The 25,898-nt window shown below is 41.3% G+C and overlaps 1 protein-coding gene across 1 annotated transcript in view; it reads right to left on the bottom strand.

The window, feature by feature from the left end:
* cadm2b (cell adhesion molecule 2b) overlaps positions 1–8,278 on the bottom strand; it is a 318,148-nt gene extending 309,870 nt beyond the window's left edge. Inside the window, exon 1 of the mRNA XM_060898134.1 lies at positions 7,999–8,278. Coding sequence (XP_060754117.1) covers positions 7,999–8,059 — 61 coding nt within the window. The 5' untranslated portion in view covers positions 8,060–8,278. The remainder of the gene's footprint in view (positions 1–7,998) is intronic.
* Positions 8,279–25,898: the final 17,620 nt, after the last annotated feature.

Below are 25,898 nucleotides of genomic sequence, written 5' to 3'. Positions count from 1 at the left end.
CTGGTTACACAGCTAGGTTTAAAAATATTCAATAAAGACCTGGAAGAAAAACAGTGGACTATGGCTATGCATCAAATCACAGACTACGTCCTACATAATGTCCTAAATCAGCCACCAATGTATTTGTGTAAGTGGAAATGACAAATTACAGCACAACACGTCATGTCATTTAGCTCCACTTGAACATTTAACAGCCACAGGAACAACTGCCGGTTTTAATATACAAAATGTCCTCCATAAACTTTTTGTTCTAAATACATTTTGAGCGTCAGCTATTTAAAAAACCTGGTGTGGTATCTGATGGCTCTTTTGCTACGTACAGCAAGCTGGAGAAATGGGACAGACACTAGGCAACACCGGACCCAATTCAGACAACTCTTTTTTGTGTGCTGGAAACCAATGACCTGTCATCACGTAAACATTCAGAAAGTCAAACTAAATTAAACTATGAAAATACAGACAGCTTGGAAGATTTTACATATTAAATACAGAACATATGTGTGTCAGGTTTTGTCGTCAAAATTTTTTCACTTACATATATTGACCACTGGGCCCCAATGCCATGGCTGTCATTACAAAATGTTTGGTCATATTTAAAAGTTATATTATAAAATAACAAATCAGAATTGCTATGAGAACGAATAAACCAATTCAAAGAGATGTTTAAAGGTGTGTTGGTTGTTTCCATGGCAATATGTAAAATAAAAATAGCCTCAATGAGGCTGTAGCTCATACCAGCCAAGACGCCCATAAAATCATAAATATGACAGGTGGCACCACTGTCTTCACAACTCTTATGCACACCCACGTGGGGAACATTGTATGTGAGTTTGATCGAAATCCGATCAATTCTGTAGGAGGAGTAGCGATTTTTGTAGATTGTGGACAGACGATGACGACAAATGACGACAGACGGATGATGGACAACACATGATCGCATAAGTTCATCCGGCCTGGCCTGCGGCCGGATGAACTACTAATTATTTTTTAATATACAGTAATAAATACTATAAAGTAAGGTGTTATAGTGGGTAGTGTTGCTACTGCACAGCTCCAGGGTCCCCAATTCGATCCTGTTCTGTTACTGTCTGTTAGGAGTTTCATATATTCTCCCAGTGTTCCTGAGTTAGGCTCCAGATCCACTGAGAGCCTGATCAGAATCAAATGGGTACTGAAGATATAGCACCCTCAATTCAGCAGGTAAAGCACCAACCTGTCAATAATAGTGGTGTCCTTAGGTAAAATTTTGAGCTTAAAGAAATCATGATGCATTTTGGTACTTTTGTACTGAGGTAACACACATTGGTTATACACTGGACTCATAATAATATACTCATCCATCCATAAATTATCCATTACCGCTTATCCTGTGCAGGGTCACAGGCAAGCTGGAGCCTGTCCCAGCTGACTATAGGCGAGAGGCGAGGTACACCCTAGACAAGTCGTCAAATCATCACATAGAGACAAACAACCATTCACACCTACAGTCAATTTAGCCCATGTTTACATTAGACCGTATCAGCGGATCATCAGATTAACGTTTTTAAAACGATTAGTGTGCACACAGCAACACCAATACACGATTTGCGTGCACACAGCAACGCCAATACACGGATACGCTCGGCTCCGCAGGCATCCTGCTCTCCAAATCACTCCGCCCTGAACAGCGAGTGCCCTCTGGAGGGTGCGTAATCCGGCCCTGCGCAGCTCACACAGCGCGCGAGTGAAGTGCACAAGCCACGATTCGGGACTGAGCCGCTGTGTGTGTGATCCCAGCGCATATCACTTACCACTTGCAAGTGGAAGGATGGCAAGCCTAAAGACAATCATAACTACACAATGGGCAGTATTTGCATCAGTATTTGCATCAGTATTTTCATACTTTTATACTCTTTAATGAAAGGTGATACAAGGCGGAAGTCCGCACCGTTTTTCAGCAGTCGCGTCACATGACCAACGCCAGCGAATCAGGAAGGTGGATGTCACAGTGACGTTGTCCAATGAGACGCCAGCTAGAGCTCAGCACAGCGTATCCGCGTATTCTGAATGTTTACACAGCACCGGAGCTGACACGATCTGGATTGAATACGTGGACCCTGGCGGATTCCCGTTTCCCGGCATTTCCAGGCGGTTTAATGTAAACGGACAGTGCATCCGCGAAGAAAACGAGACAGATACAGTCTAATGTAAACGTAGCCTTAGAGTTACCAGTTAACCTAACCTGCATGTCTTTGGACTGTGGGGGAAACTGGAGCACCCAGAGGAAACCCACGCAGACACGGGGAGAACATGCAAACTCCACACAGAAAGGCCCTCGCCGGCCACTGGGCTCGAACCCAGAACCTTCTTGCTGTGAGGCGACAGTGCTAACCACTACACCGCTGTGCCACCTATACTCATCCATCAAATATGATTTGTCCATCAAGAATTCATGCAATGCTATACAATGGCTGAAACCCAAACAGTGCACTACATGGCAACTCGGGAACCAATTCCAACAATGTTTATGATTGTGTGGAAAAGAGTACACAGGTGTATTGCACTATGGGTGAATTGAGACTACAGTTGTGGCAACTGTAAATATGCTGTACAACATACTACTTTAATTAAATCAAAACATTTGGGTCAGGACCGGTTATTACATTTCTACAATACGGTCTGAATTAGTTGTACATTTTATTCTATCCATACAGTACTATATACAGTGGTGGTTGAAAGTTTGTGAAACCTTTAGATTTTTTAAAATTATTTCTGCATAAATATGACCTAAAACATCATCAGATTTTCACACAAGTCCTAAAAGTAGATAAAGAGAACTCAGTTAAACAAATGAGAGAAAAATATTATACTTGGTCATTTATTTATTGAGGAAAATGATCCAATATTACATATCTGTGAGTGGAAAAGGATGTGAACCTTTGCTTTCAGTATCTGGTGTGACCCCCTTGTGCAGCAATAACTGCAACTAAACGTTTCCGGTAACTGTTGATCAGTCCTGCACACCGGCTTGGAGGAATTTTAGCCCATTCCTCCGTACAGAACAGCTTCAACTCTGGGAGCTTGGTGGGTTTCCTCACATGAACTGCTCGCTTCAGGTCCTTCCACAACATTTCGATTGGATTAAGGTCAGGACTTTGACTTGGCCATTCCAAAACATTAACTTTATTTTTCTTTAACCATTCTTTGGTAGAACGACTTGTGTGCTTAGGGTCGTTGTCTTGCTGCATGACCCACCTTCTCTTGAGATTCAGTTCATGGACAGATGTCCTGACATTTTCCTTTCGAATTCGCTGGTATAATTCAGAATTCATTGTTCCATCAATGATGGCAAGCCGTCCTGGCCCAGATGCAGCAAAACAGGCCCAAACCATGATACCACCATGTTTCACCGATGGGATAAGATTTTTATGCTGGAATGCAGTGTTTTCCTTTCTCCAAACGTAATGCTTCTCATTTAAACCAGAAAGTTCTATTTTGGTCTCATCTGTCCACAAAACATTTTCCAATAGCCTTCCGGCTTGTCCACGTGATCTTTAGCAAACTGCAGATGAGCAGCAATGTTCTTTTTGGAGAGCAGTGGCTTTCTCCTTGCAACCCTGCCATGCACACCATTGTTGTTCAGTGTTCTCCTGATGGTGGACTCGTGAACATTAACATTAGCCAAGGTGAGAGAGGCCTTCAGTTGCTTAGAAGTTACCCTGGGGTCCTTTGTGACCTCGCCAACTATTACACACCTTGCTCTTGGAGTGATCCTTGTTGGTCGACCACTCCTGGGGAGGGTAACAATGGTCTTGAATTTCCTCCATTTGTACATAATTTATCTGACTGTGGGTTGTTGGAGTCCAAACTCTTTAGAGATGGTTTTGTAACCTTTTCCAGCCTGATGAGCATCAACAACGCTTTTTCTGAGGTCCTCAGAAATCTCCTTTGTTCATGCCATGATACACTTCCACAAACATGTGTTGTGAAGATCAGACTTTGATAGATCCCTGTTCTTTAAATAAAACAGGGTGCCCACTCACACCTGACTGTCATCCCATTGATTGAAAACACCTGACTCTAATCTCACCTTCAAATTAACTGCTAATCCTAGAGGTTCACATACAGTACTTTTGCCACTCACAGATATGTAATATTGGATCATTTTCCTCAATAAATAAATGACCAAGTATAATATTTTTGTCTCATTTGTTTAACTGGGTTCTCTTTATCTACTTTTAGGACTTGTGTGAAAATCTGATGATGTTTTAGCTCATATTTATGCAGAAATATAGAAAATTCTAAAGGGTTCACAAACTTTCAAGCACCACTGTAGCCTACCTTTTGCTCAAAAACTTACACTGGGTGATGCATTTAAGGCACACTTTTAATGTACTGGAAACTGTCCGTAAAAAAGGATTTTCGGATAATCAAGAGGACAGTCATTATAAGGCATGTTTAAAATAAAATTAAAAAAAATACCTCGGATAAATTTTGAAGGTGAATATAATGAGCAGGTTCGAAGTTAAAACAACTCACTCTATCTCAATTAAAGCAATAACTTTAATGTTAAACACCAAAAAACCCAAATATAATCGTTATCACTTTTTCTGTCTTTTCTATGTCTGCAGGCTTCAATGGGAAGCTAATTATCATGTCTGCATGCCCAGAGGTAGGTGATCTTATTAACTGACTGTGTCACAGAACCATTTATCAGTAGAGTTATTATGGCCTCCTCGAGCAAGCTATATATGTCTTTCATTAAGGAAGTCTTTCAAAGACACACTACTTTTCCTGAATTTGCTGTGAACAGCCTCATTAAACCTGATGGGGTGAGCGAGAAAGAGAGAGAGAGAGATATCATTCGTGTCTGTGCCATGTAGCTATGTACAGCTGTGATAGCTACAGCTTTAGCAGAAGATTAACTGCACTATTTCTGGATTAATCATTAATATAAACAACCGAGAATGTCATCGGGTCAGTTTCCAACAGACAGGGGGTCCCGTTGCTGCATCATCAGAATTCCAAGAAAGCATGTACTCGTTTACGTGTGTTTATTTGCTATAGGAATTAATGTAATCGTTCAGATGTTCAGCTGTGAGCTAGAGAGAAAGATAACAAGCAGGGGGCCAGCCATCTTAGGTGACTGAAAGAGCTCGTGATAAAAACGATGCAAGTAAAATGCGAGCAGTCACAAGAATAAAAACAGACCAAAATGCGAGCTGTCAGCATAACAGCTCACGTCTGCTGCCCAGTGTGTCTCTTGTACGGTGGCATTTTTTTTTTTTTTTTTGGCTCTGCTCTCTAACTGATCCGTGTAGATGCAGATCTGTCAGCAAGCACAAAGCAGTGAGGCTCGGTGCCTGCGCACTCCCAGTCTCCTTCCTCCACTGGATTATTTATAGCGTAGCTCCATGGCCAGCACTCACAGGCTTAAAGCCCATTCTTCCAGGATAAGCTAACTCTCTGGTGCAGCAGAGGGGGGGTATCTTTAAGCAGCAAATAAAACCTTTCCCTCCGATACACCTCGCACGTCAAAAATCCACCAATAAGCCAAAGCTAACGGTGGTGTTCTAGTGGCACAGCATCCATCCACATGTGCAGCTAGGCCCTCTGGCATCTCTGTAGTTATGTTTGAGGGGGATTTTTTGTCCCTCAGGTCCAATTTGTGTGTCACATTACATCTACAGTACAAATGTCTTATTCTATGAGTCACTAACTAAGGTGGGAAAAAGGCTCCTCTTGTGGGGATTAGACGGGGAGAGCCATACAGAAGCAGATGAAACCTTGACCTAAATGTCTGGTCCCAAATGGGATGTCAGGCCTTGAGCTTTTTATAGCAATTACACACAGAAAAGATTTGCAGACATGAAGAGTCAGCAGGACAGAACTTGCAAAAGAGTGGATGAGAGAAATATAACGGGTACAATGCAACAATTTATTAGGTCATTCCAGGAAACGATTCACGCGTCAGAGCAGCAGAATGGCTAATCCGGTTGTTCTTTTCACATTAAAGAAACAGTTTGTAATTTTTAGAGCCCTCTGCTGTTTGCGACGTTAGCTGCAATTGCAGTGAAAACACCCATTCTGAATAACATAAAGCTCTGTAAACTGAATAAGACTGTAGCCTTATTCAATCATTCGCTCTTCCATATAAAGTTTGTTATACAGTACCATACAGAGAAGGCAGCAGTAAAGAAGACCCTAAAAAACAGCATATCAAAATAGAACACTTTAGTGTTGTTTTTAAATATGCAACCTGAATCCAAGAACAAGGAATTATTAAATTACAGTAACATAATTTAAGTTTTAAATTAAAATTTCTGACATAAATACATATAATTATTGTGTTATTTGTATAAAAAAAATCGACTGTTGATTTACACAACGTGTTTCGGCTGTGACAGTGCGCTTAATTTAATTTGAAGCTGAAAGAAATTGCAATGCTGTTGTTAACTCTACAAGGAATATAATTATACACTGAGAATTCAGACAACACTACAAAATGGCTGACAAGCAAAACAGTGTACTATAGTATATTATACAAGCTACAGATTGCCAAAACAGTATAACTTTAGTGCACTGTATAATCTCAGATCTACTCATCATCTGATTAGCATTTGAGCATTTGAGCAATAACCCTCTGGCAGACAACTCAGTAATATGGGAAAGTTTTGCTTTCACTCATGTGTACCTCTTTAAGCTGTTTTAAAAAAATCTAACTATTATAAATTGCTGATCATTGCACACATGCATGTTGTAATTTTACTGACGCATATAAAAGTCCAATCTCTATCCACATCTGTTTTGTCTGTCTGATGATTGATGTCTAGTGACAGACAGTTCAGAACAGACAGTTCAGTCCATCTACACAGATCTGAAAGCACCACCAGGATTCTTTCTTTCTTTTTTTATTTTGTGCGATTTGGCTCAAATCATTACGACCTTCGATGTATCTGTTATGATGCTGGAATGTTCTCGATCACAAAGTGCCCATTGTTGGAGATCTACCAACAGACTGAGTTTAGATCCAACACACCTGCCTGGAATATTCAGATGCTCCTAAAGCCCTTGATTAACTGGATCAGGTGTGCTGGACTAAACTCTTCTACAGGAAGTCCAGAACCAGGCTTGGGTACAGTGTTGGGGTTCATTTTGGACATTTGGACAGTTTGTATAATGGGAAACAAATAAAATGCATGCATTTTTATTGAATTAAATAGAGTCGGGGGATTTTTTTTTTTTTGCGCATTCAAATCACGTCCCATGAGCAGTCCACAGTATCCACGGATCCGGATGCATTAAGCTACAGTCGCAGTTTCTTCCCCTGTCCTGGCCAAGCCCGCTTTATGCACCGCCAAGAAAATCTCTTATGCTTTATACTAGGACGACCCCAAGATGCAGACGGCTGCAAATACCGCAGTCTGATGGGAGCGCAATCCGCTCGTGCTTGTGTTCTAATCCCGGAGCCGTGCACTACTGTACTCTACAGTGCAACCAAATACAGATCCATTTTCTCATGTAGTATTCTGATAAACTACTTAGTGATCCAGCCCAACTTAAAGTAAACACACCCCGCCACTCCCTTGAAGTCTCCTGCGCTCACAGAAACCCAGATGCAGAATGAAGTGACAGTCCAATAACTCAGCTTTACTACCATACCAGACTATTTTTCCATGACCTCCTCATCTCCAAGTGCAATGCTCATCTCCCCCAGATCTCTCATCAAGTGTGTCTATCTATATGTTTATGAGTGAAAGTTTGAAACAAATACAAATCGGAACACACACAGCCCAGCTGTTTATCACCCTTCTGCATCAGGACTGGAACTTCGCACCCACTGGATGGATGAGTGTGAAAGAATGCGCACGCACCAAACTTCTAACGCATGTTTATTCTCTAAATCTCGTCCTCTGGATAGCACTTGAGTCCGAGTGTGTGTTTGCGCAAAGACAGCCAAAGCCAACTCCCTTCACCGCTGCAGGCAATAAACCGGCGCATCCTCGCTCGAGCGCTCACCTTTAACGACAGTCCCGCAGACGCTGCAGAGCACGAAGAGCAGGTGCTGCTTCAACATCATACTGTTTGTTTGTTTGGGGGGGTTTGATTTGGTTTTCTTTTCTTTTTCTTTTATTTTCTCTCTGTTTCCTCTCGGCCCGTGGTGCGTCTTCTTCCCTGCAGATGACAGGCTTATCCGGCTGGGTGCGCACTTTTTTTTCACACCGGGAGCACGCGGACTCCACGGATTTGCCGTGATGCGCGCGGAGCGGAGCGGAGGCTGTGCTGTAGCCGGCCTGCAGAGACGCGCTCCCCGCCACAGTGATGAGCAAAGTGCCGCTCCAGCCACCACAGCCGTCAGCGCTACCGCGGAGCTGGTAAGCCCCGCCCATTCCAGGGTTGCCAGATTGGAATAACAGTTTTTAACCAGTTGCGGTTTAAAAAAAAAAAACGTCACAGTTCCAATGTCAGCCTTAACTTTACCAGAATAATCTTATGTATCTTGGATCATATTATATATCACATGAAACGTACATTTTTGTCATCAATACCCACTCAACATTCATTTGTCTAGGTAGGCAGTGCAATTTTCACATCTTAAAGAAATCTCGGGATAGGATTTATCGGTAGCATATTTGGCAACCCGGACCCACGCCCGTTTTACAGATAGCTAACAGCACCTGACCAGCACCTCAGGGTCTTATAAAGAAGTGTTCATTTCTTCCCTTTATAAAGTAAGTTATCCATCTGAAGACAGCAAGTGATCTATAAACAAACAAAAAAAATTAAATACAGTGTAGCAGATTTAATTATTTCCTCTAGTTATCTTTCTAAAGACAGAATATTCATGAACTATTAAACTTCTGTATAAGTATGCCATCCATTCATCCATCCATCCATCCATCCATCCTGTTCTACAGGGTCGGGGGCAAGCTGGAGCCTATCCCAGCTGACTATGGGTGAGAGGCGGGGTACACCCTGGACAAGTCGCCAGGTCATCACAGGGCTGACACATAGACACAGACAACCATTCACACTCACATTCACACCTACGGTCAATTTAGAGTCACCAGTTAACCTAACCTGCATGTCTTTGGACTGTGGGGGAAACCGGAGCACCCGGAGGAAACCCACGCAGACACGGGGAGAACATGCAAACTCCGCACAGAAAGACCCCCATTGGCCACTGGGCTCGAACCCAGAACCTTCTTGCTGTGAGGTGACAGTGCTAACCACTACACCACTGTGCATTCCGTGCCGCCACCATTCACACCTATGAATGACAATTTAGAGTAGTCAGTTAGCTTAACTGCGTGTCTTTGGACTGTGGGGGAAACCGGAGCACCTGGAGGAAACCCACACGGACACGGGGAGAATATGCAAACTCCACACAGAAAGGCCGTCGCCAGCCACTGGGCCCAAACCCAGGACCTTCTTGCTGTGAGGCGACAGTGCTAACCACTACACCACCGTGCCGCCCTGTATAAGTATGCTTTTTAAGCAAATTTCTAAATACAGTGTGTAGACTGATTTAAAATGTGAAAAGGTCTCTCTTGTCATTAAGAAACTTTAACTGGAAAATTTCACCTGGAGTTTTGATTAAGCCAATCAATAAGCAGTAACACCTTCATCCAGTGATTTCTCAGACTCCGCTCTCACCCAGCAGCTCACCCACTTCCTCCTTTCAGCTTATCGCACTTATGTGTGTAGGGTCACTGCCATGTGGACCTTATTCATCCACATCATATTAATTGGAGCATACTTTTACGCCGAATGCTCTTCCTGCCACAACCCTCCCATTGCTTGGGAAACAACCATTCACACCTTCCATCCATCCATTATCTGTAACCACTTATCCTGTGCAGGGTCGCAGGCAAGCTGGAGCCTATCCCAGCTGACTACGGGCGAAAGGCGGGGTACACCCTGGACAAGTCGCCAGATCATCGCAGGGCTGACACAGAGAGACAAACAATCATTCACACTCACATTCACACCTACGGTCAATTTAGAGCCACCAGTTAACCTAACCTGCATGTCTTTGGACTGTGGGGGAAACCGGAGCACCCGGAGGAAACCCACGCAGACACGGGGAGAACATGCAAACTCCACACAGAAAGGCCTTCGTCAGCCACTGGGCTTGAACCCAGAACCTTCTTGCTGTGAGGCGACAGTGCTAACCACTACACCACCGTGCATTCCGTGCCGCCACCATTCACACCTGTGAATGACAATTTAGAGTAGCCAGTTAGCTTAACTGCATGTCTTTGGACTGTGAGGGAAACCAGAGCACCCAAAGGAAACCCACACAGACATGGGGAGAAAATGCAAACTCCACACAGAAAGGCCCCCTCTGGCTGCTGGGCTCAAACCCAGAACCTTCTTGTTGTGAGGCGACAGCATTAACCATTGCACCACTGTGCTGCCCCGCTATAGACCACCATCACTTCTTTCGTTTTTCACATTTAATCAATGTTTTGTTCCATTTCACAATTTCAGTTTTATTTTTGATGACGTTTGTAACAGGGCATTGAGCACTCCACGGTACTGTGTTGCATTCTTCTTTTAAGGGCCAACTTGTTTTATTCATATTTTAGTACACCTCCTATCAGCTCTTCCTCAGACAACCACAGACAACTGTTTTCTGTTCATGACTTAAATTACATAACACTTATACAGCTATAGTAAGCACGCATTCATCCAGTAACCCTTCTGGGTATACAGAATTTAGATGCCTCCTTCAGAACATTCAGAAAACCTCTGGCTCATACACATAGAGAGAAAAATACATATATTCAGACACATCCTGAAGGTCAAATCCATCATCATGTTGATGGAGTGCTTTAAAGAAATGTCTCTGAATGTGCCCTGTAGAGTTGGTTTTAAAGAATTATGAAAAAGCATTCTGACATGAAAACAGCAGAAGCTTTCATGACCCCATTAGTGACATTAGTGTCATTTTGTTTGTTGTGGTTTTAGCCTCAGTGAAGCTGATCTTGAATTCTTATATACTATTAGATAAGCAGTTGAAGAGTGAAAGAAATGCCCCAAAATATGTCATTAAGTATACGACTTTAAGAATATGGCAAAATTAAGTTAACTTGTTCTCACAATTTGAAACATGTATCTAAAACCCCAGTGTATTTTGTGAACATGTAATTGATTGATTGATTGATTGATTGATTGATTGATCCTGAAGGGGATCTGCTGGATAACCTGCTTGGTGAGAAGGTTCTAAGAAAAGATAGCCATACTTGTGGTTTGTTTGTTTCATTAATTAAAAAATAGCTTACTGTATCATACCCAGCCTGGTCCAAATAATTCACTGTTTGGATTGAAATTAGCAAATACTTAAGAGCCTTTGATTGGATAATTACTGCAGTGATTAATATGTTTCAGCTGCCAACAATACTTTTAACCCTAACTGATGCAGTGAGTAGCTTCTCATTTCTTTAAAAAAAAATGCCAGAAGACATAGCCCATGGTCGTGTAAAAGATGTTACTGCATTTCAGAAGGGTCAAATTATTGGCCTGCATCAAGCAAAAAAAAGAACTAAGGAGATTAAGTTCTGGAATTGGGTTAAGAACTGTCCAACATATTATTAAAACCTGAAATGATAGTGGTGAACAGTCAATTTCACAGAAGAAATGTGGTCAGAAAAATCTTGACTGGCTTATCAGAGATCACTTAAATGCTTGATGAAGTTGAAACATAAAAAACTTACAGTAGAACTCATGGCTATGTTTAGTAGTCAAAGTAAGAGCATTTCCACATGTAAAATGTGATGAGAACTCAAAGGACTTTGAATAAATAGCTGTGTGGCCATTCAAAAAAAAAACGCTTGTTAATTAGGCTAATTAGAAGAAAAGACTTCAAATTGCTAGGGAGCAGAAAGAGTGGACTCTGGAGCAATGAAAAAAAGGTCATGTGGTCTTATGAGTCCAGATTTACCCTATTCCTGGGCGATGGGCAGGTCAAAGTAAGAAGGGAAGCACATGAAGTGATGCACCCTTAATGCATCGTGGCCACTGTACAAGCCTCTGGAGGTGGTGTGATGATCTGGGTTGCTTTAATTGGTCAGGCCGAGGCTCAGCAACGTTATGTGGCAATAAAATAAAGTCAGCTGACGACCTGAATGACCAGGTTATCCCATCAATGGATTTCTTCTTCCCTGATGGCACGGGCATATGCCAAGATGACAATGCCAGGGTTCATTGGGCTCAAATTGTGAAAGAGTGGTTCAGGGAGCACGAGGAATTATTTTCACACATGAATTGGTCACCACAGAGTCCTGACCTTAATCTTATTGAAAGTCTTTGGGATGTGCTCGAGAAGACTATATGGAGTAGTTTGACTCTCCCATCATTAATACAAGATCTCAACAAAAAAGCAGTGCAACTCTGGATCGAAATAAATGTTGTGACATTGCATAAGGTTGTTGAAACAATGCCATGGTGAACATGTGATTAAAACTAAAGGTGGCCCAATTAAATATTAGAGTGACTTTTTTTTTTTTATTTCGACGCACACAAGGATGTATTCAGGCGTTTCATACCACTCCTGGTGGTTATACTTGGTTATAGACCAAGGTGATGGTGTCCACCAGCTTCTTCTTAAACAATGGAGCCAGCATGTATCTCCATAGTACAGTTCTTCTTTGGATAGGATAGGTGTCAATTCACACATCACAGGAATAGAGCAAACATGTGGACTAGCTTGGGTCCCTGGACTCTTGAAAAAACAGTGCTCTAATGACTAAACTTTTCTGAGGTTGTTGTTGTTGTGTTTAACAATCCTTGCCAGACCGTAGTGTTTGCAGCTTGCAACATGTTTTCGGCTGAAGGGCTTGGGCCAGATTTGACTCTGAGCCAAGGTTCAAATCTGGCAACCAAGCTCATTGTGTTGAAATAGGCATTGCCACACAGTTAGTTAAGGGGAATGTCTGAGTCACATAGAGTCATCGAGATGGGCAGCGCAGAGGCAGTGAGCACCGAGCTGGTGCCTTTCTTTGCTTTACAAAAGTCTCGTACACAGACTGCATGACTGCATGTCTTGGTTATTTGTGGCTACCCACTTGGTATAGTGTGAACTATAGGGGCAATCCAATTCAAGTATAGAGAAAAAAAGTAGGTTGTGTGGAGGAAATACTGACTTCAAGCCAAGAGTTGTGATTGCAGCTAAATTAGCATGCTCAGCAATAATCAATCAAATATGCTAGAAGCTTTCTCGTCAGCCAGTTGGCAGTGAATATAGAATATTCAAAGACATGTATGCCAAGGAAAAGACTCAGCAAACAAGGGAAAACGACTCAATGCCAACAGACCTAACAGAGCCCCACAGTGTTGTCCAGCATAGTCTCTCAATATTATTAATCCTTTCCAGTGAAATTGGTGGTGTACTTTCAAATGAAATCACTTTACACAGATACTTGCCCTTTTTGAAATGATTAATATTGATAAATACTATTGCAGCTTGCTGTCTAATTGTTATTATTCTATCCACATTCACTGGATCACACACTCTGATTGGCTACTCTACTATTAGGCTATCAGCTCACATACCGTTAGTAGAGAAAAACAAAATGGCGGCATGTGTTGCTGAACCAACCAAGGACAAAATAAAAACTCTACTTGAAAACAAAATCCCAAAAAATACAAAAAGCAACAAAATATGCAATAAAAGTATTTGATGGTAAAAACATGTCTTTTTTATTTTTCAAGAATTATTATTATAGCATTTTTCACAAATTGTTACTGTCATTTCACCGGTTTGTTTACATACTAAGCGGAAATGATTTTGTCGAATGTTTTGTATGAAGTTTTTATTTATTGAATTTGCAGAAAATAAAAATGCTCTGTTTCTCAAAATCCAGTGAATGTGGATAGAATAAAACAGTTATTCCACTCAATCTCGTCGTACATGGCTTATAACTATCAACTCATATATGACTCGATTTCATGGAATAACTGTTAAATAGCTTATGTTAGCTAATTTAACACCGTCAGTAAGCTAATGTTTATGTCTGATAATGTTTAGCCTCCAGCTATGTTGAACTTGTTAAACACTCTATTATTGTCTCATTTTGATGCAAAGCCTATTTTTAAAGTGACATGTTTGACCAAATCAATCAAAAGTTTGGACACACCTTCTAAGTCTGTCGTTTCTCTTTACTTACTTGAGCGGTTCTTGATATAATATGGATTACTACAGTTGTGGAATAGGGCTATTTACTGTATTTTTATAATTTATTATTTGCTGTTTGATGGTTTTGCATTAAGAAGGCAAGAAATTGCACTAATTAACTTTTGACGAGGCTCGATGGTTAATTGAAAAGCATTCCAGGTGACTACCTCATGAAGCTGGTTAAGATAATGCCATTAGTGTGTAAAGCATCATCAAGGTAAATGATAGCTACTGAAGGATCTAAAATACAAAACATCCATCCATCCATTATCTGTAGTCGCTTTATCCTGTTCTACAGGGTTGCAGGCAAGCTGGAGCCTATCCCAGCTGACTACGGGCGAAAGGCGGGGTACACCCTGGACAAGTCGCCAGGTCATCACAGGGCTGACACATAGACACAGACAACCATTCACACTCACATTCACACCTACGGTCAATTTAGAGCCACCAATTAACCTAACCTGCATGTCTTTGGACTGTGGGGGAAACCGGAGCACCCGGAGGAAACCCACGCGGACACGGAAAGAACATGCAAACTCTGAACAGAAAGGCCCTCGCCGGCCACTGGGCTCAAACCCAGGACCTTCTTGCTGTGAGGCAACAGTGCTAACCACTACACCACCGTGCCGCCCAATACAAAACATATTTTTCTTTTTTAAAACAATTTTTGTTTACCACATAATTCCAGATATGTTCCAGATGTTATGTCATAGTTTTGGTGACTCCAATATTGTTCTGCATTGTAGAAAAGAGTCAAAATACAGAAAAAAAAAAAACTATGAATGAGTAGGTGTGTCCAAATGTTTGACTGGTACTGTATTTTGTATTTGATTCACAGGTCTAATATTACTCTAACATTACTTACTAAAAAAATGGCTGGAATACTGGCATTCCCATGTGTGTTATTCATGTCTGTTTTACTGACAGTTGAAACTGCTTTAAAACTATATACTGTTTTAATATACTGTTCTGTTTCATCTCGATGTTTTTAATATATTGTTCTGTTTATATTCGATAGTGCATGAAGAGAAGAAATTCTGGTACAATAAAATAAATTTCTTACACATCTTTGGTCAAACCATTAGGGTGTATAATAATAATAATAATAACAACAACAACAACAACAATAATAATAATAATAATTATTATTATTATTATTATTATTATTATTTTATTTTTAATGATTAATAATGATTAGCAATAAATAAATTGTAATTAGGCTAATGGCTAATTGAGGATGAAAAGGGGCTAATAATAACTCATAAATTAGGTAAATTTAACCCAGAACTGCAGTCAATATAACCAAAACACTGGGCTGAAATAGAAACCCAGCCATTATGTAAATTTAACTTAACAGTTTTGTTAAAGTAATCCAATACTTTGGTTAAATCTAATTCAACCTGCTGGGTTAAATGGATTGACCCAATTTGCTGTGTTAAGATTACCCAGCATTGTATTGGTCCAATATTTACCCAGACACTGCATTTTTTTTTAAGGTATGCATGTTTTTATCTCACTTTCATGTTCTAAGCATTTACTGTGACAAATTATCACAGCCTTGTTCAGTGTGTTGTACACATTACAAATTGTTATGCAGTTGAATAAGTGCTGGTGCTGTATGAGAACCTGATCAAAGTGCATAACCACGGATCTCATAAAACACATCTCATGAATATGCAAGCCTTCATTTAGATGAATGTCACATCGACAAACTATACTGCTCTCACTCTTTTGCTCTAAACTAAAATATGAGGAATAGTATTAAAAAAATGGTGTGATATGAATAATGAATAAAAGCTGTGAAACTGTGAATAAAAACTATGAAACTTGTAAAATAAAATATTAAGTTTAAATATTTAAATATCTGATCAGCTCTGTGATTGAAGCACGGTGATCAGTTCATCATTTAACCAAGCAACAATTCAGTACATGGTAATGATGCCGTGTTTCTAATGTTCTCTTCTTTATTTATTTCAAATGTTTCTTATTTCAAGTTATTCTGACTTATACAGTAGAAGTCTGCTGTATGGTATGAGTCAATAGTAAGCCATCCTCCATCTCCGAAATATCAATATTCAGATACAGCATTCTAATGCTGTCAGGCACATCATTACTTTTGCCTCATGAGGGTGAAATGGTACTCAAGTTTTCTGATTTTATATTCATGTGGCCTTCAAAATACTTTTAAAAAGTAGAATGCTTTAAAATGCTGTAAATGATAGGTTACTGCTTGCAGATGCTGACTGGCTGAGATATGTCCTGGACTGTTTCTATAAGAGCACAAAATGGATTCCCAGCTTTACAACATCTTCCTGGATGAAGCAAAGCATTGTAAATATCTTTTGAGATTCCTAAACATGTTAAATGGTCGACTGCAGAGCAGCCCTGTTTTGCTAAATATACTGCACTTCTGACATCAGGGAAGAAAAGACCTCTTACAGGAAAGCTGCTATAATGTGGCTTTTTAAAACCACTAAGGAGTAAGACATCTGCTTGAGAATCAGGCTTCGCTTCACTATAAGGGATGTATAAGAAAATCAGTGCAAGCTGAGATGGGTGGTGAGACGGAGACAGAGAGAAGAATAAGGAGGGGACTGAGAAACAGAGAAATCTCGAGGGTTTTTCTGCGGTGAAAAGCTGCACCGTGCTGACAACTGTGACAGTGGCTGGCTGAGAGGACGGGGTATAATGTAGCATGTTTGTCAGACACAACCGGACAGTACTCCAACAAACCCCACAGGCATTGCAGATTGACAGCATGCCATGTTTTCAGGCCACAGGAAGAGGGAAAGCTTCACACACTGCTTCCCAAAAGCTGTTTCATTACATGGTTCAAGTAAACTGGGAAAGCATTTGAATAGCTAGGATTTTTTTTTTTTTCAAAATAAGTCACATACAGTAAAGATAAAGTAGGGATGTAACCAAATACGAATGCATTATTCAGAATGAATGGGTTGGGTGTTCTAAAGGAATACAAATACAAATAGGAGGAGCACTAATTTAATTATATCTAATTTAATTATATATTTCCAGTGAAAGTGCATGAGTGGTCAGATATAAAACCATGTTCATTAACATGAACATGAATGATGCAGGGCGGCACGGTGGTGTAGTGGTTAGCGCTGTCGCCTCACAGCAAGAAGGTCCTGGGTTCGAGCCCCAGGGCCGGCGAGGGCCTTTCTGTGTGGAGTTTGCATGTTCTCCCCGTGTCCGCGTGGGTTTCCTCCGGGTGCTCCGGTTTCCCCCACAGTCCAAAGACATGCAGGTTAGGTTAACTGGTGACTCTAAATTGACCATAGGTGTGAATGTGAATGGTTGTCTATGTGTCAGCCCTGTGATGACCTGGCGACTTGTCCAGGGTGTACCCCGCCTTTCGCCCGTAGTCAGCTGGGATAGGCTCCAGCTTGCCTGCGACCCTGTAGAAGGATAAAGCGGCTAGAGATAATGAGATGAGATGAGATGAATGATGCATTTACAGAAATTATTTTACAACGTCTGCGATTACCTGGCGACTTGTCCAGGGTGTACCCCGCCTCTCGCCCATAGTCAGCTGGGATAGGCTCCAGTTTGCCTGCGACCCTGTACAGGATAAGTGGTTACAGAGGATGGATAGATGGATTTTACAGCGTTCATTCATTCATCCTTAGTAACTACCTGGTCATGGCCACAGTAGTTTAAATTTGGCTAGTTTGTTTATACTTTGAGACACAGAAGTAACTAAATTTGTTATATGTACTTTTTTTAATTATTATTATTATTATTATAGGAGCAAATAGGGTTCATAAAAAGACCATATCCACTGTGGATATAAATACAAATACAGACATAGAGCCATCATAATTAACAGTTATTCCACAAAATCTAGTCGTACATGAGCTGAAAGCCGATGAGGCGCATAGCACCGAGTTGGCTATAAGCCATGTACAACAAGATTGAGTGGAATAACTGTTTTATTCTATCCACATTCACTGGATTTTGAGAAACAGAGCATTTTTATCTTTATAAAGATAAAAATAAAACGTTATACAAAACGTCCAACAAAATTATTTCTGCTTAGAATGTAGACTAAGCGGCGAAATGACAGTCGCAATTTATGAAAAATGTGATGATAATAATTCTTGAAAAATAAAAAAGATACGTTCTTACCATCAAATATTTTTATTCCATATTTTGTTGCTTTTTTTGTATTTTGGGGCAGTTTTCTTCTTCTTCTTTAGGGTTTTTTGTCAGTTGGCAAACCAACTTAAAGGGGCATTACTGCCACTGATTGGGCTGGAGTGTGGAACAGGAGACATTGGGGGGGGACAAAACAAAAAAATTATGTTCTTTTAGCTATTTCTGTTTCTTTTAAATACTTGATAACAATTTTTGGGTTTTGTTTTCGAGTAGAGTTTTTATTTGGTCCTTGGTTGGTTCAGCAACATGCTCTGCCATTTTGTTTTACTCTATTCACAGTGCATGAGCTGATAGCCTAGTAGTAGAGTAGCCAATCAGCGTATGCGATTGCTCATATCCAGTGAATGTGGATAGAATAATACAACCCCGATTCCAAAAAAGTTGGGACAAAGTACAAATTGTAAATAAAAAGGGAATGCAATAATGTGGAAGTTTCAAAATTCCACATTTTATTCAGAATAGAACATAGATGACATATCAAATGTTTTAACTGAGAAAATGTATCATTTAAAGAGAAAAATTAGGTGATTTTAAATTTCATGACAACAACACATCTCCAAAAAGTTGGGACAAGGCCATGTTTACCACTGTGAGACATCCCCTTTTCTCTTTACAACAGTCTGTAAACGTCTGGGGACTGAGGAGACAAGTTGCTCAAGTTTAGGGATAGGAATGTTAACCCATTCTTGTCTAATGTAGGATTCTAGTTGCTCAACTGTCTTAGGTCTTTTTTGTCGTATCTTCCGTTTTATGATGCGCCAAATGTTTTCTATGGGTGAAAGATCTGGACTGCAGGCTGGCCAGTTCAGTACCCGGACCCTTCTTCTATGCAGCCATGATGCTGTAATTGATGCAGTATGTGGTTTGGCATTGTCATGTTGGAAAATGCAAGGTCTTCCCTGAAAGAGACGTCATCTGGATGGGAGCATATGTTGCTCTAGAACCTGGATATACCTTTCAGCATTGATGGTGTCTTTCCAGATGTGTAAGCTGCCCATGCCACACGCACTAATGCAACCCCATACCATCAGAGATGCAGGCTTCTGAACTGAGCGCTGATAACAACTTGGGTCGTCCTTCTCCTCTTTAGTCCGAATGACACGGCATCCCTGATTTCCATAAAGAACTTCAAATTTTGATTCGTCTGACCACAGAACAGTTTTCCACTTTGCCACAGTCCATTTTAAATGAGTCTTGGCTCAGAGAAGACGTCTGCGCTTCTGGATCATGTTTAGATACGGCTTCTTCTTCGAACTATAGAGTTTTAGCTGGCAACGGCGGATGGCACGGTGAATTGTGTTCACAGATAATGTTCTCTGGAAATATTCCTGAGCCCATTTTGCTATTTCCAATACAGAAGCATGCCTGTATGTGATGCAGTGCTGTCTAAGGGCCCGAAGATCACGGGCACCCAGTATGGTTTTCCGGCCTTGACCCTTATGCACAGAGATTCTTCCAGATTCTCTGAATCTTTTGATGATATTATGCACTGTAGATGATGATATGTTCAAACTCTTTGCAATTTTACACTGTCGAACTCCTTTCTGATATTGCTCCACTATTTGTCGGCGCAGAATTAGGGGGATTGGTGATCCTCTTCCCATCTTTACTTCTGAGAGCCGCTGCCACTCCAAGATGCTCTTTTTATACCCAGTCATGTTAATGACCTATTGCCAATTGACCTAATGAGTTGCAATTTGGTCCTCCAGCTGTTCCTTTTTTGTACCTTTAACTTTTCCAGCCTCTTATTGCCCCTGTCCCAACTTTTTTGAGATGTGTTGCTGTCATGAAATTTCAAATGAGCCAATATTTGGCATGAAATTTCAAAATGTCTCACTTTCGACATTTGATATGTTGTCTATGTTCTATTGTGAATACAATATCAGTTTTTGAGATTTGTAAATTATTGCATTCCGTTTTTATTTACAATTTGTACTTTGTCCCAACTTTTTTGGAATCGGGGTTGTATACTGTATGATATTCTCTTATCTTGTATGGGTTTTGTTTAGTGTAGCTCTACGTTCGTGTTGAACGTCTGAAAATATCTATTGTACATAAAGAACAAGACTATAGACATGGACCTTCTCATGTTGCCTTGCTGTTTTCAGTACAAGATTGAATATAAAGAGCTTTAGCTTCACCCTGTTTGTGGGGGGGGGGGGGGGGGGAATGTTGTCTTATAGCACAGACTGCATACTCTGAATCTCTGAGATAGCAGCACTTTGAAATACATCATTTGAGATGAAGTTCCCTCAAGTGGTTAAATGGATCTAGTGAACTTGTCACCCATGTACTTCAGCATTCCGAAAGGAGTTTTATCTGGCCTTGCATATGAGCTTAAGGGGATTAATTTTACATGTATATCTAAAACGCATGACAATTTCACTACTGGTTATGAGGTATACCGTGTTATCATATTTGCAATGCTAATCAGACAGATGAAAAAAAACATTAAAATAGCAGACAACAATACAACATGAATTATGTTAATAACTTCAGTGTGAAAAATAGGCTAATCTGAAAAGCCTTCAAGCTTGGGGTGCTATTTTTTTCTTCCTTTTTATCAATGCGACAGAAAATGTGAGATAGAAATGCAGACTTGAAGTCAATAGACTGGGACAGAATACAAAATCTAACACCCAGCACTAATTGGCTCCCCTGCCGGTGTTCTAATCACACAATTTGAATCTCGAGATCTGTATTATCGGAAACAGAATCTCCCAGAATGCTCCTCGGTTGGGCTGCCCTTCCCAATGGGTCAGTGAAATGAAGGCGTGTGGACAAAGTTACTGGCACTTTATGTGTGGAGAGATGATCACTTTGTGTTTGCTAGCATACACGAGTGATAGCCCATGGCAGCTGGCTTTCTTACAGACCACTGCATGCAAAATGGACCGATTTCCTGATTTAATTATCCACAATGGATTCAATTCTCTCTCTCTCTCTCTCTCTCTCTCTCTCTCTCTCTCTCTCTCTCTCTCTCTCTCAGTTAGAACTGAACTGAGATAAGAGAAATGACAGACGCATTGGTCCATACTAGCTTTCACATGCATTTATGGCTGGGGTCCATGTGCTTAATTTGTGCTGTGTCATTAGCATAACTAACTATTTGCATTATGGAACAAAGACAGACAGCCCATAGTTTGGCTGCAGCAGTTGTTCCATTTTTTTTTTTCCTTCTGCATTTAAAACATATGGTAAAACTTTACAATAAGTCTACATTCATAAACATTACTTAACACAGAGGTGAGCCTTATTAAAGTGCTAAATAATAAGCAATTAGTATACTGATGTATACTGTGTCAAACTCAAATTCTGCCACGTCAGCTTTGTTGGATGAAGTTTATTAGAATTTATTAGAATTAAATATTAAACTTTTAATGTTAAGAAATAGATTTATGAAGAATTCACACTGAATTTGAACATACTTACATTGGCCTTAGTCTCCCATCTCTGTTGGCTTTGCATTCCAATAAGTTTTGTTTTTTCAACACTTGCTGTGCTAAAGGCCTAGATATGACTGGTTTAAGTGTGAAAATGTTAAGTAGAAGGTACTATAGACAATTATACAGTAAATGTGGTAATATTTGAATATATTCCACGAAATCAAGTCGTACATGAGCTGATAGCCGATGAGGCGTGTAGCATCAAGTTGGTGTCAGGTACACGAGGTAGGCAGAAGTAATCAGTATAATAATAACAGTGCAGTTTATTTACAAAGTGCACAAATACACATGAAGGCAAACAGTCCAAGACAGCAGGCTAAATCCAAATCGTAAAACAGGCAAAAGGGTCGGGTGAGGCGCAAACAGATATCCTGTTTGCGTCTCACCTGACCCTTTTGCCTTTTTTACGATTTGGATTTAGCCTGCCATCTTGGACTGTTTGCCTTCGTGTGTGTTTGTGCACTTTGTAAATCGAGAACGAGAACCAAAAACAGGCACAGGAAACAGGAAATCAAGAACACAGGTAGAAAGGCTTGGTAATGCGTACTGATGTATCGTAATACTTCGCAAGGATGGTGCATCAGCACAGTCCTTAAATAGGTGCACATAGCTCCTTAATTGAGTTCAGGTGCGCGTCATTACCGGCGCACATGCTGGAGACCACTCAACCCGCGCACACCCCAGGTTGCGCCTTCAGGTGCATGCGCCACAGCGTGCAGGACTGACAGCAACTCCCCCCCCCCCAAAGAGCTTCCTCCTGGGGCAAAAATCCATCATACTTGGCTCCCATGGGGGTTCGGGCTCAGGCTCAGGACAAGACTTGGACTCCTGACTAGGAGTGGGCTTGAGATCGGGACTTGGCTTGGGCTTTGGACCAGAATCATGCTCAGACTCCAGATTTGACTTGGATCCTGGACTTGGCTTGGATCCAGGACTGAAAGTGGACTCAAGCTCTGGGCTGGATTCAAGCTTTGGAGATGACTTGAGCTTTGGGCTGGACTTTGGCTCCAGCTCAGGAGATGACTCAGGTTAGAGTTCTGGAACTGGCTTGAACACAGGGCTGGACTCAAGCTCTGGAGACAGCTTGAGCTCTGGGCTGGCCTCTGGCTCAAGCTCAGGAGATGACTCCGGTTGGCGCTCTGGAACTGGCTTGGACACAGAGTTGGACTCGAGCTCTGGAGATGACTTAAGCTTTGGACTGGACTCTGGCTCTCGCTCAGGAGATGACTCAGGCTTGAGCTCTGGATCTGGCTCAGACTCAGGGATGGTAGTGTGCTCGAGCTCAGGGCTGGACTTGAGCTCTGGAGATGACCTGAGCTCTGGACTGGACTCTGGCTCAAGCTCTGGACTGTACTCTGGTTTGAGTTCTGGAACTGGCTTGGGCTCAAGGCAGGAAGCGAGCTTTGACTCAGGCTCCAGGCTGTATTCGGGCTCAGTAGAGGACTCAAGCTCTGGACTTGACTTGGACTGTGGACTTTACTTGGACTCAGGACTTGGTTCTAGTTTGAACTCTGGACATAGCTTGGACTCAGGACTTGGCTTGGACTCAGGACTTGGCTCTCGTTCAAACTCTGGATGGGACTTAGGCATGGGCTTGAGCTCTGTCAGCGCATTGCTATGGTCCTGGCCGGGCAGCGGGACGACAACGTCTTCATAGCTGGGTGGAGGCGGGACGATGACAACAACACCTTCATAGCCAGGTGGCAGCGGGACAACGACGTCTTCATAGCCAGCTGAGGCAGAAGTCACTCCGACGTCCTCTGACACAGGTTCTGGAACAGGCTCAGGTTTTGGCACTGGCCTTGACTCTGGCATTGATACTGAAGCTGGTGCAGGTGCTGACTCTGGTGTAGGCTCTGATGCTTTAGCTGACCCGGGCACTGCTCTGGAGTAGACACTGACGCAGGCTCTGGCACTGGAGCTGACTCTGACACTGGTGCTGGCATAGGTTCTGGAGTAGACACTGGCACAGGCTCTGATGCTGGCACTGAAACTGACTCTGACACTGGTGCTGGCACTGGTCCTGGAGTAGACACTGGCACTGACTCTGACGCCAACTCTGGCACTGGTTCTGGAGCAGACACTGGCACTGACTCTGACTTCGACTTTGGCACTGGTTCTGGAGCAGACACTGGCACTGACTCCAGCTCTGGCACTGGTTCTGGAGCAGGCATTGGCACTGACTCTGACTCCGATTCTGGCACTGGTTCTGGAGCAGGCATTGGCGCTGACTCTGACTCCGACTCTGGCACTGGTACAGGAACAGATGCTGCTGCATGGGATTCCTTCTTTTCCAAAGCTTCAAAAATGAACTTGAGCATGGCAAAGAAAGTCTGTGAGCTTCAAAGGCATGGATGTTTGACCTGGATCAGGTAATCCACCCATCTGCGTGCTCGTCCAGCAATAAACGTTAGGACAAATCTTGCCCAGATGGGTTCTGGGGTGGCTTGGGCTCCTGGAAGTCCTCATAGAAGAAGTCACACTGAAGACTGAATCTAGACTCCAGTCAGACTTCAGCCGGAAATACGAGGCGAGGGGCTGAGACAGGGAAAGCCGGAAGCGGCGTGGAATCGTGTACTGAAAAACTTCTGCTACATCCATTGTATGGCGAAGTATTCTGTCAGGTACGCGAGGTAGGCGGATGCAAGTGCAGAAGTAATCAGTATAATCATAACAGTGCAGTTTATTTACAAAGAGCACGAACACACACAAAGGCAAACAGTCCAAGACAGCAGGCTAAATCCAAAAAAAAAAACCCTATATTCTTTTTGCTATTTCTATTTATTTTAAATACTTGATAATTTTTGGGGTTTTGTTTTTGAGTTGAGTTTTCATTTCATCCTCGGTTGGTTCAGCAATAAGCTCTGCCATTTTGTTTTTCTCTACCCACGGTATATGAGCTGATATCCTAGTAGTAGAGTAGTCAATCAGAGTGGACAATTGCTCATATCCAGTGACTGTGGATAGAATAATTGCTATTATTTAATGGATAATAACCTTACATAACCATTTAGTCATGCTAACTAAGCTGTGAAGTGATGTTTATTAACGTGCACATAGACATTTTACTACATTTTGCTAAAAATATTGTGGCACCTTCACTAAAGTAAAACTACATAATGGCAATTCTTATGCAGGTTCTCGAATAAATATAATAATAACCAATATAATTCATGTTCGAATATAATTTTATTGTTATTGTGTGCTGTTCAGTAACTGTCACATAAAGACTAGCACATCTGCTGCAAACATATTTCCCAAATGAATTATGGAAATGATGACTGAGATGAAGATGACAAGGATGAACATGAAGATGAAGTAGATGTTATTATATGGTTCAGGGTACTAAACGATCCTTTATGTTTAGATGAAAGTCTTGGCATGAATAATACCAATGAACTGCTGAGTGTGGACAAAGAGGAATCAAGTGCTGCATTATGTACATTAGAGTTAAGTGTGACTGGTCCTTTCTGCCTTTTGAAGCCTTATTAAGGATTATACTTATATGCAAATTGAAACTACACCAAAATTGAATTTGTATTTATTCTTTGTATTGTATTCCCCCCCCCCCCCCCCCCCCATCACCTCTGTAAAGCGACCTTGGGATTGTGAAAGGCATGATATATATTTAACTTTATTATTATTATTATTATTATTATTATTATTGCTTCTCATTACCCTTATCTAATTTTGGTTTTATCCACTCAGCCTTCTGCTGATGCTGAAATGACAGCATTAATGGATAAATGCTGCAACCTGTTTTGTTTTGATGATTAGTCCTATTGCCATCTGTGCTGTTTTACAGGAGTAACCCTCCAACAAGAGTCAGATAAAATCCTTCATAGGAACAGATTTTTCACTGCAATATGCCACCAGCTAGAAAACTGGATCGCCCACGCGTTCTTACTTTACTGTGGAATTTTGAATTTTAATCGGTTAATTATTTAAAACCACTTGACTTGAAGGCAGATGTTATTAACATTTTTTTTCCCGACATCAGCCTTTCTGAGATATGATGACCTCACATAACTAACTAAAATGAGGGTTTCTTTCTTTATTGTGAACCAATTTATTTTCCATTTTAACCTTGTTCTGCTTCATGAATTTAATCTGAATTT

This window comes from Neoarius graeffei, chromosome 17 (genome assembly GCF_027579695.1).
Source record: "Neoarius graeffei isolate fNeoGra1 chromosome 17, fNeoGra1.pri, whole genome shotgun sequence".
NCBI classification, from domain to species: domain Eukaryota; kingdom Metazoa; phylum Chordata; class Actinopteri; order Siluriformes; family Ariidae; genus Neoarius; species Neoarius graeffei.
The sequence above is the reverse complement of the archived record's forward strand: the minus strand, read 5'-3'. Positions and strand labels throughout refer to the sequence as shown.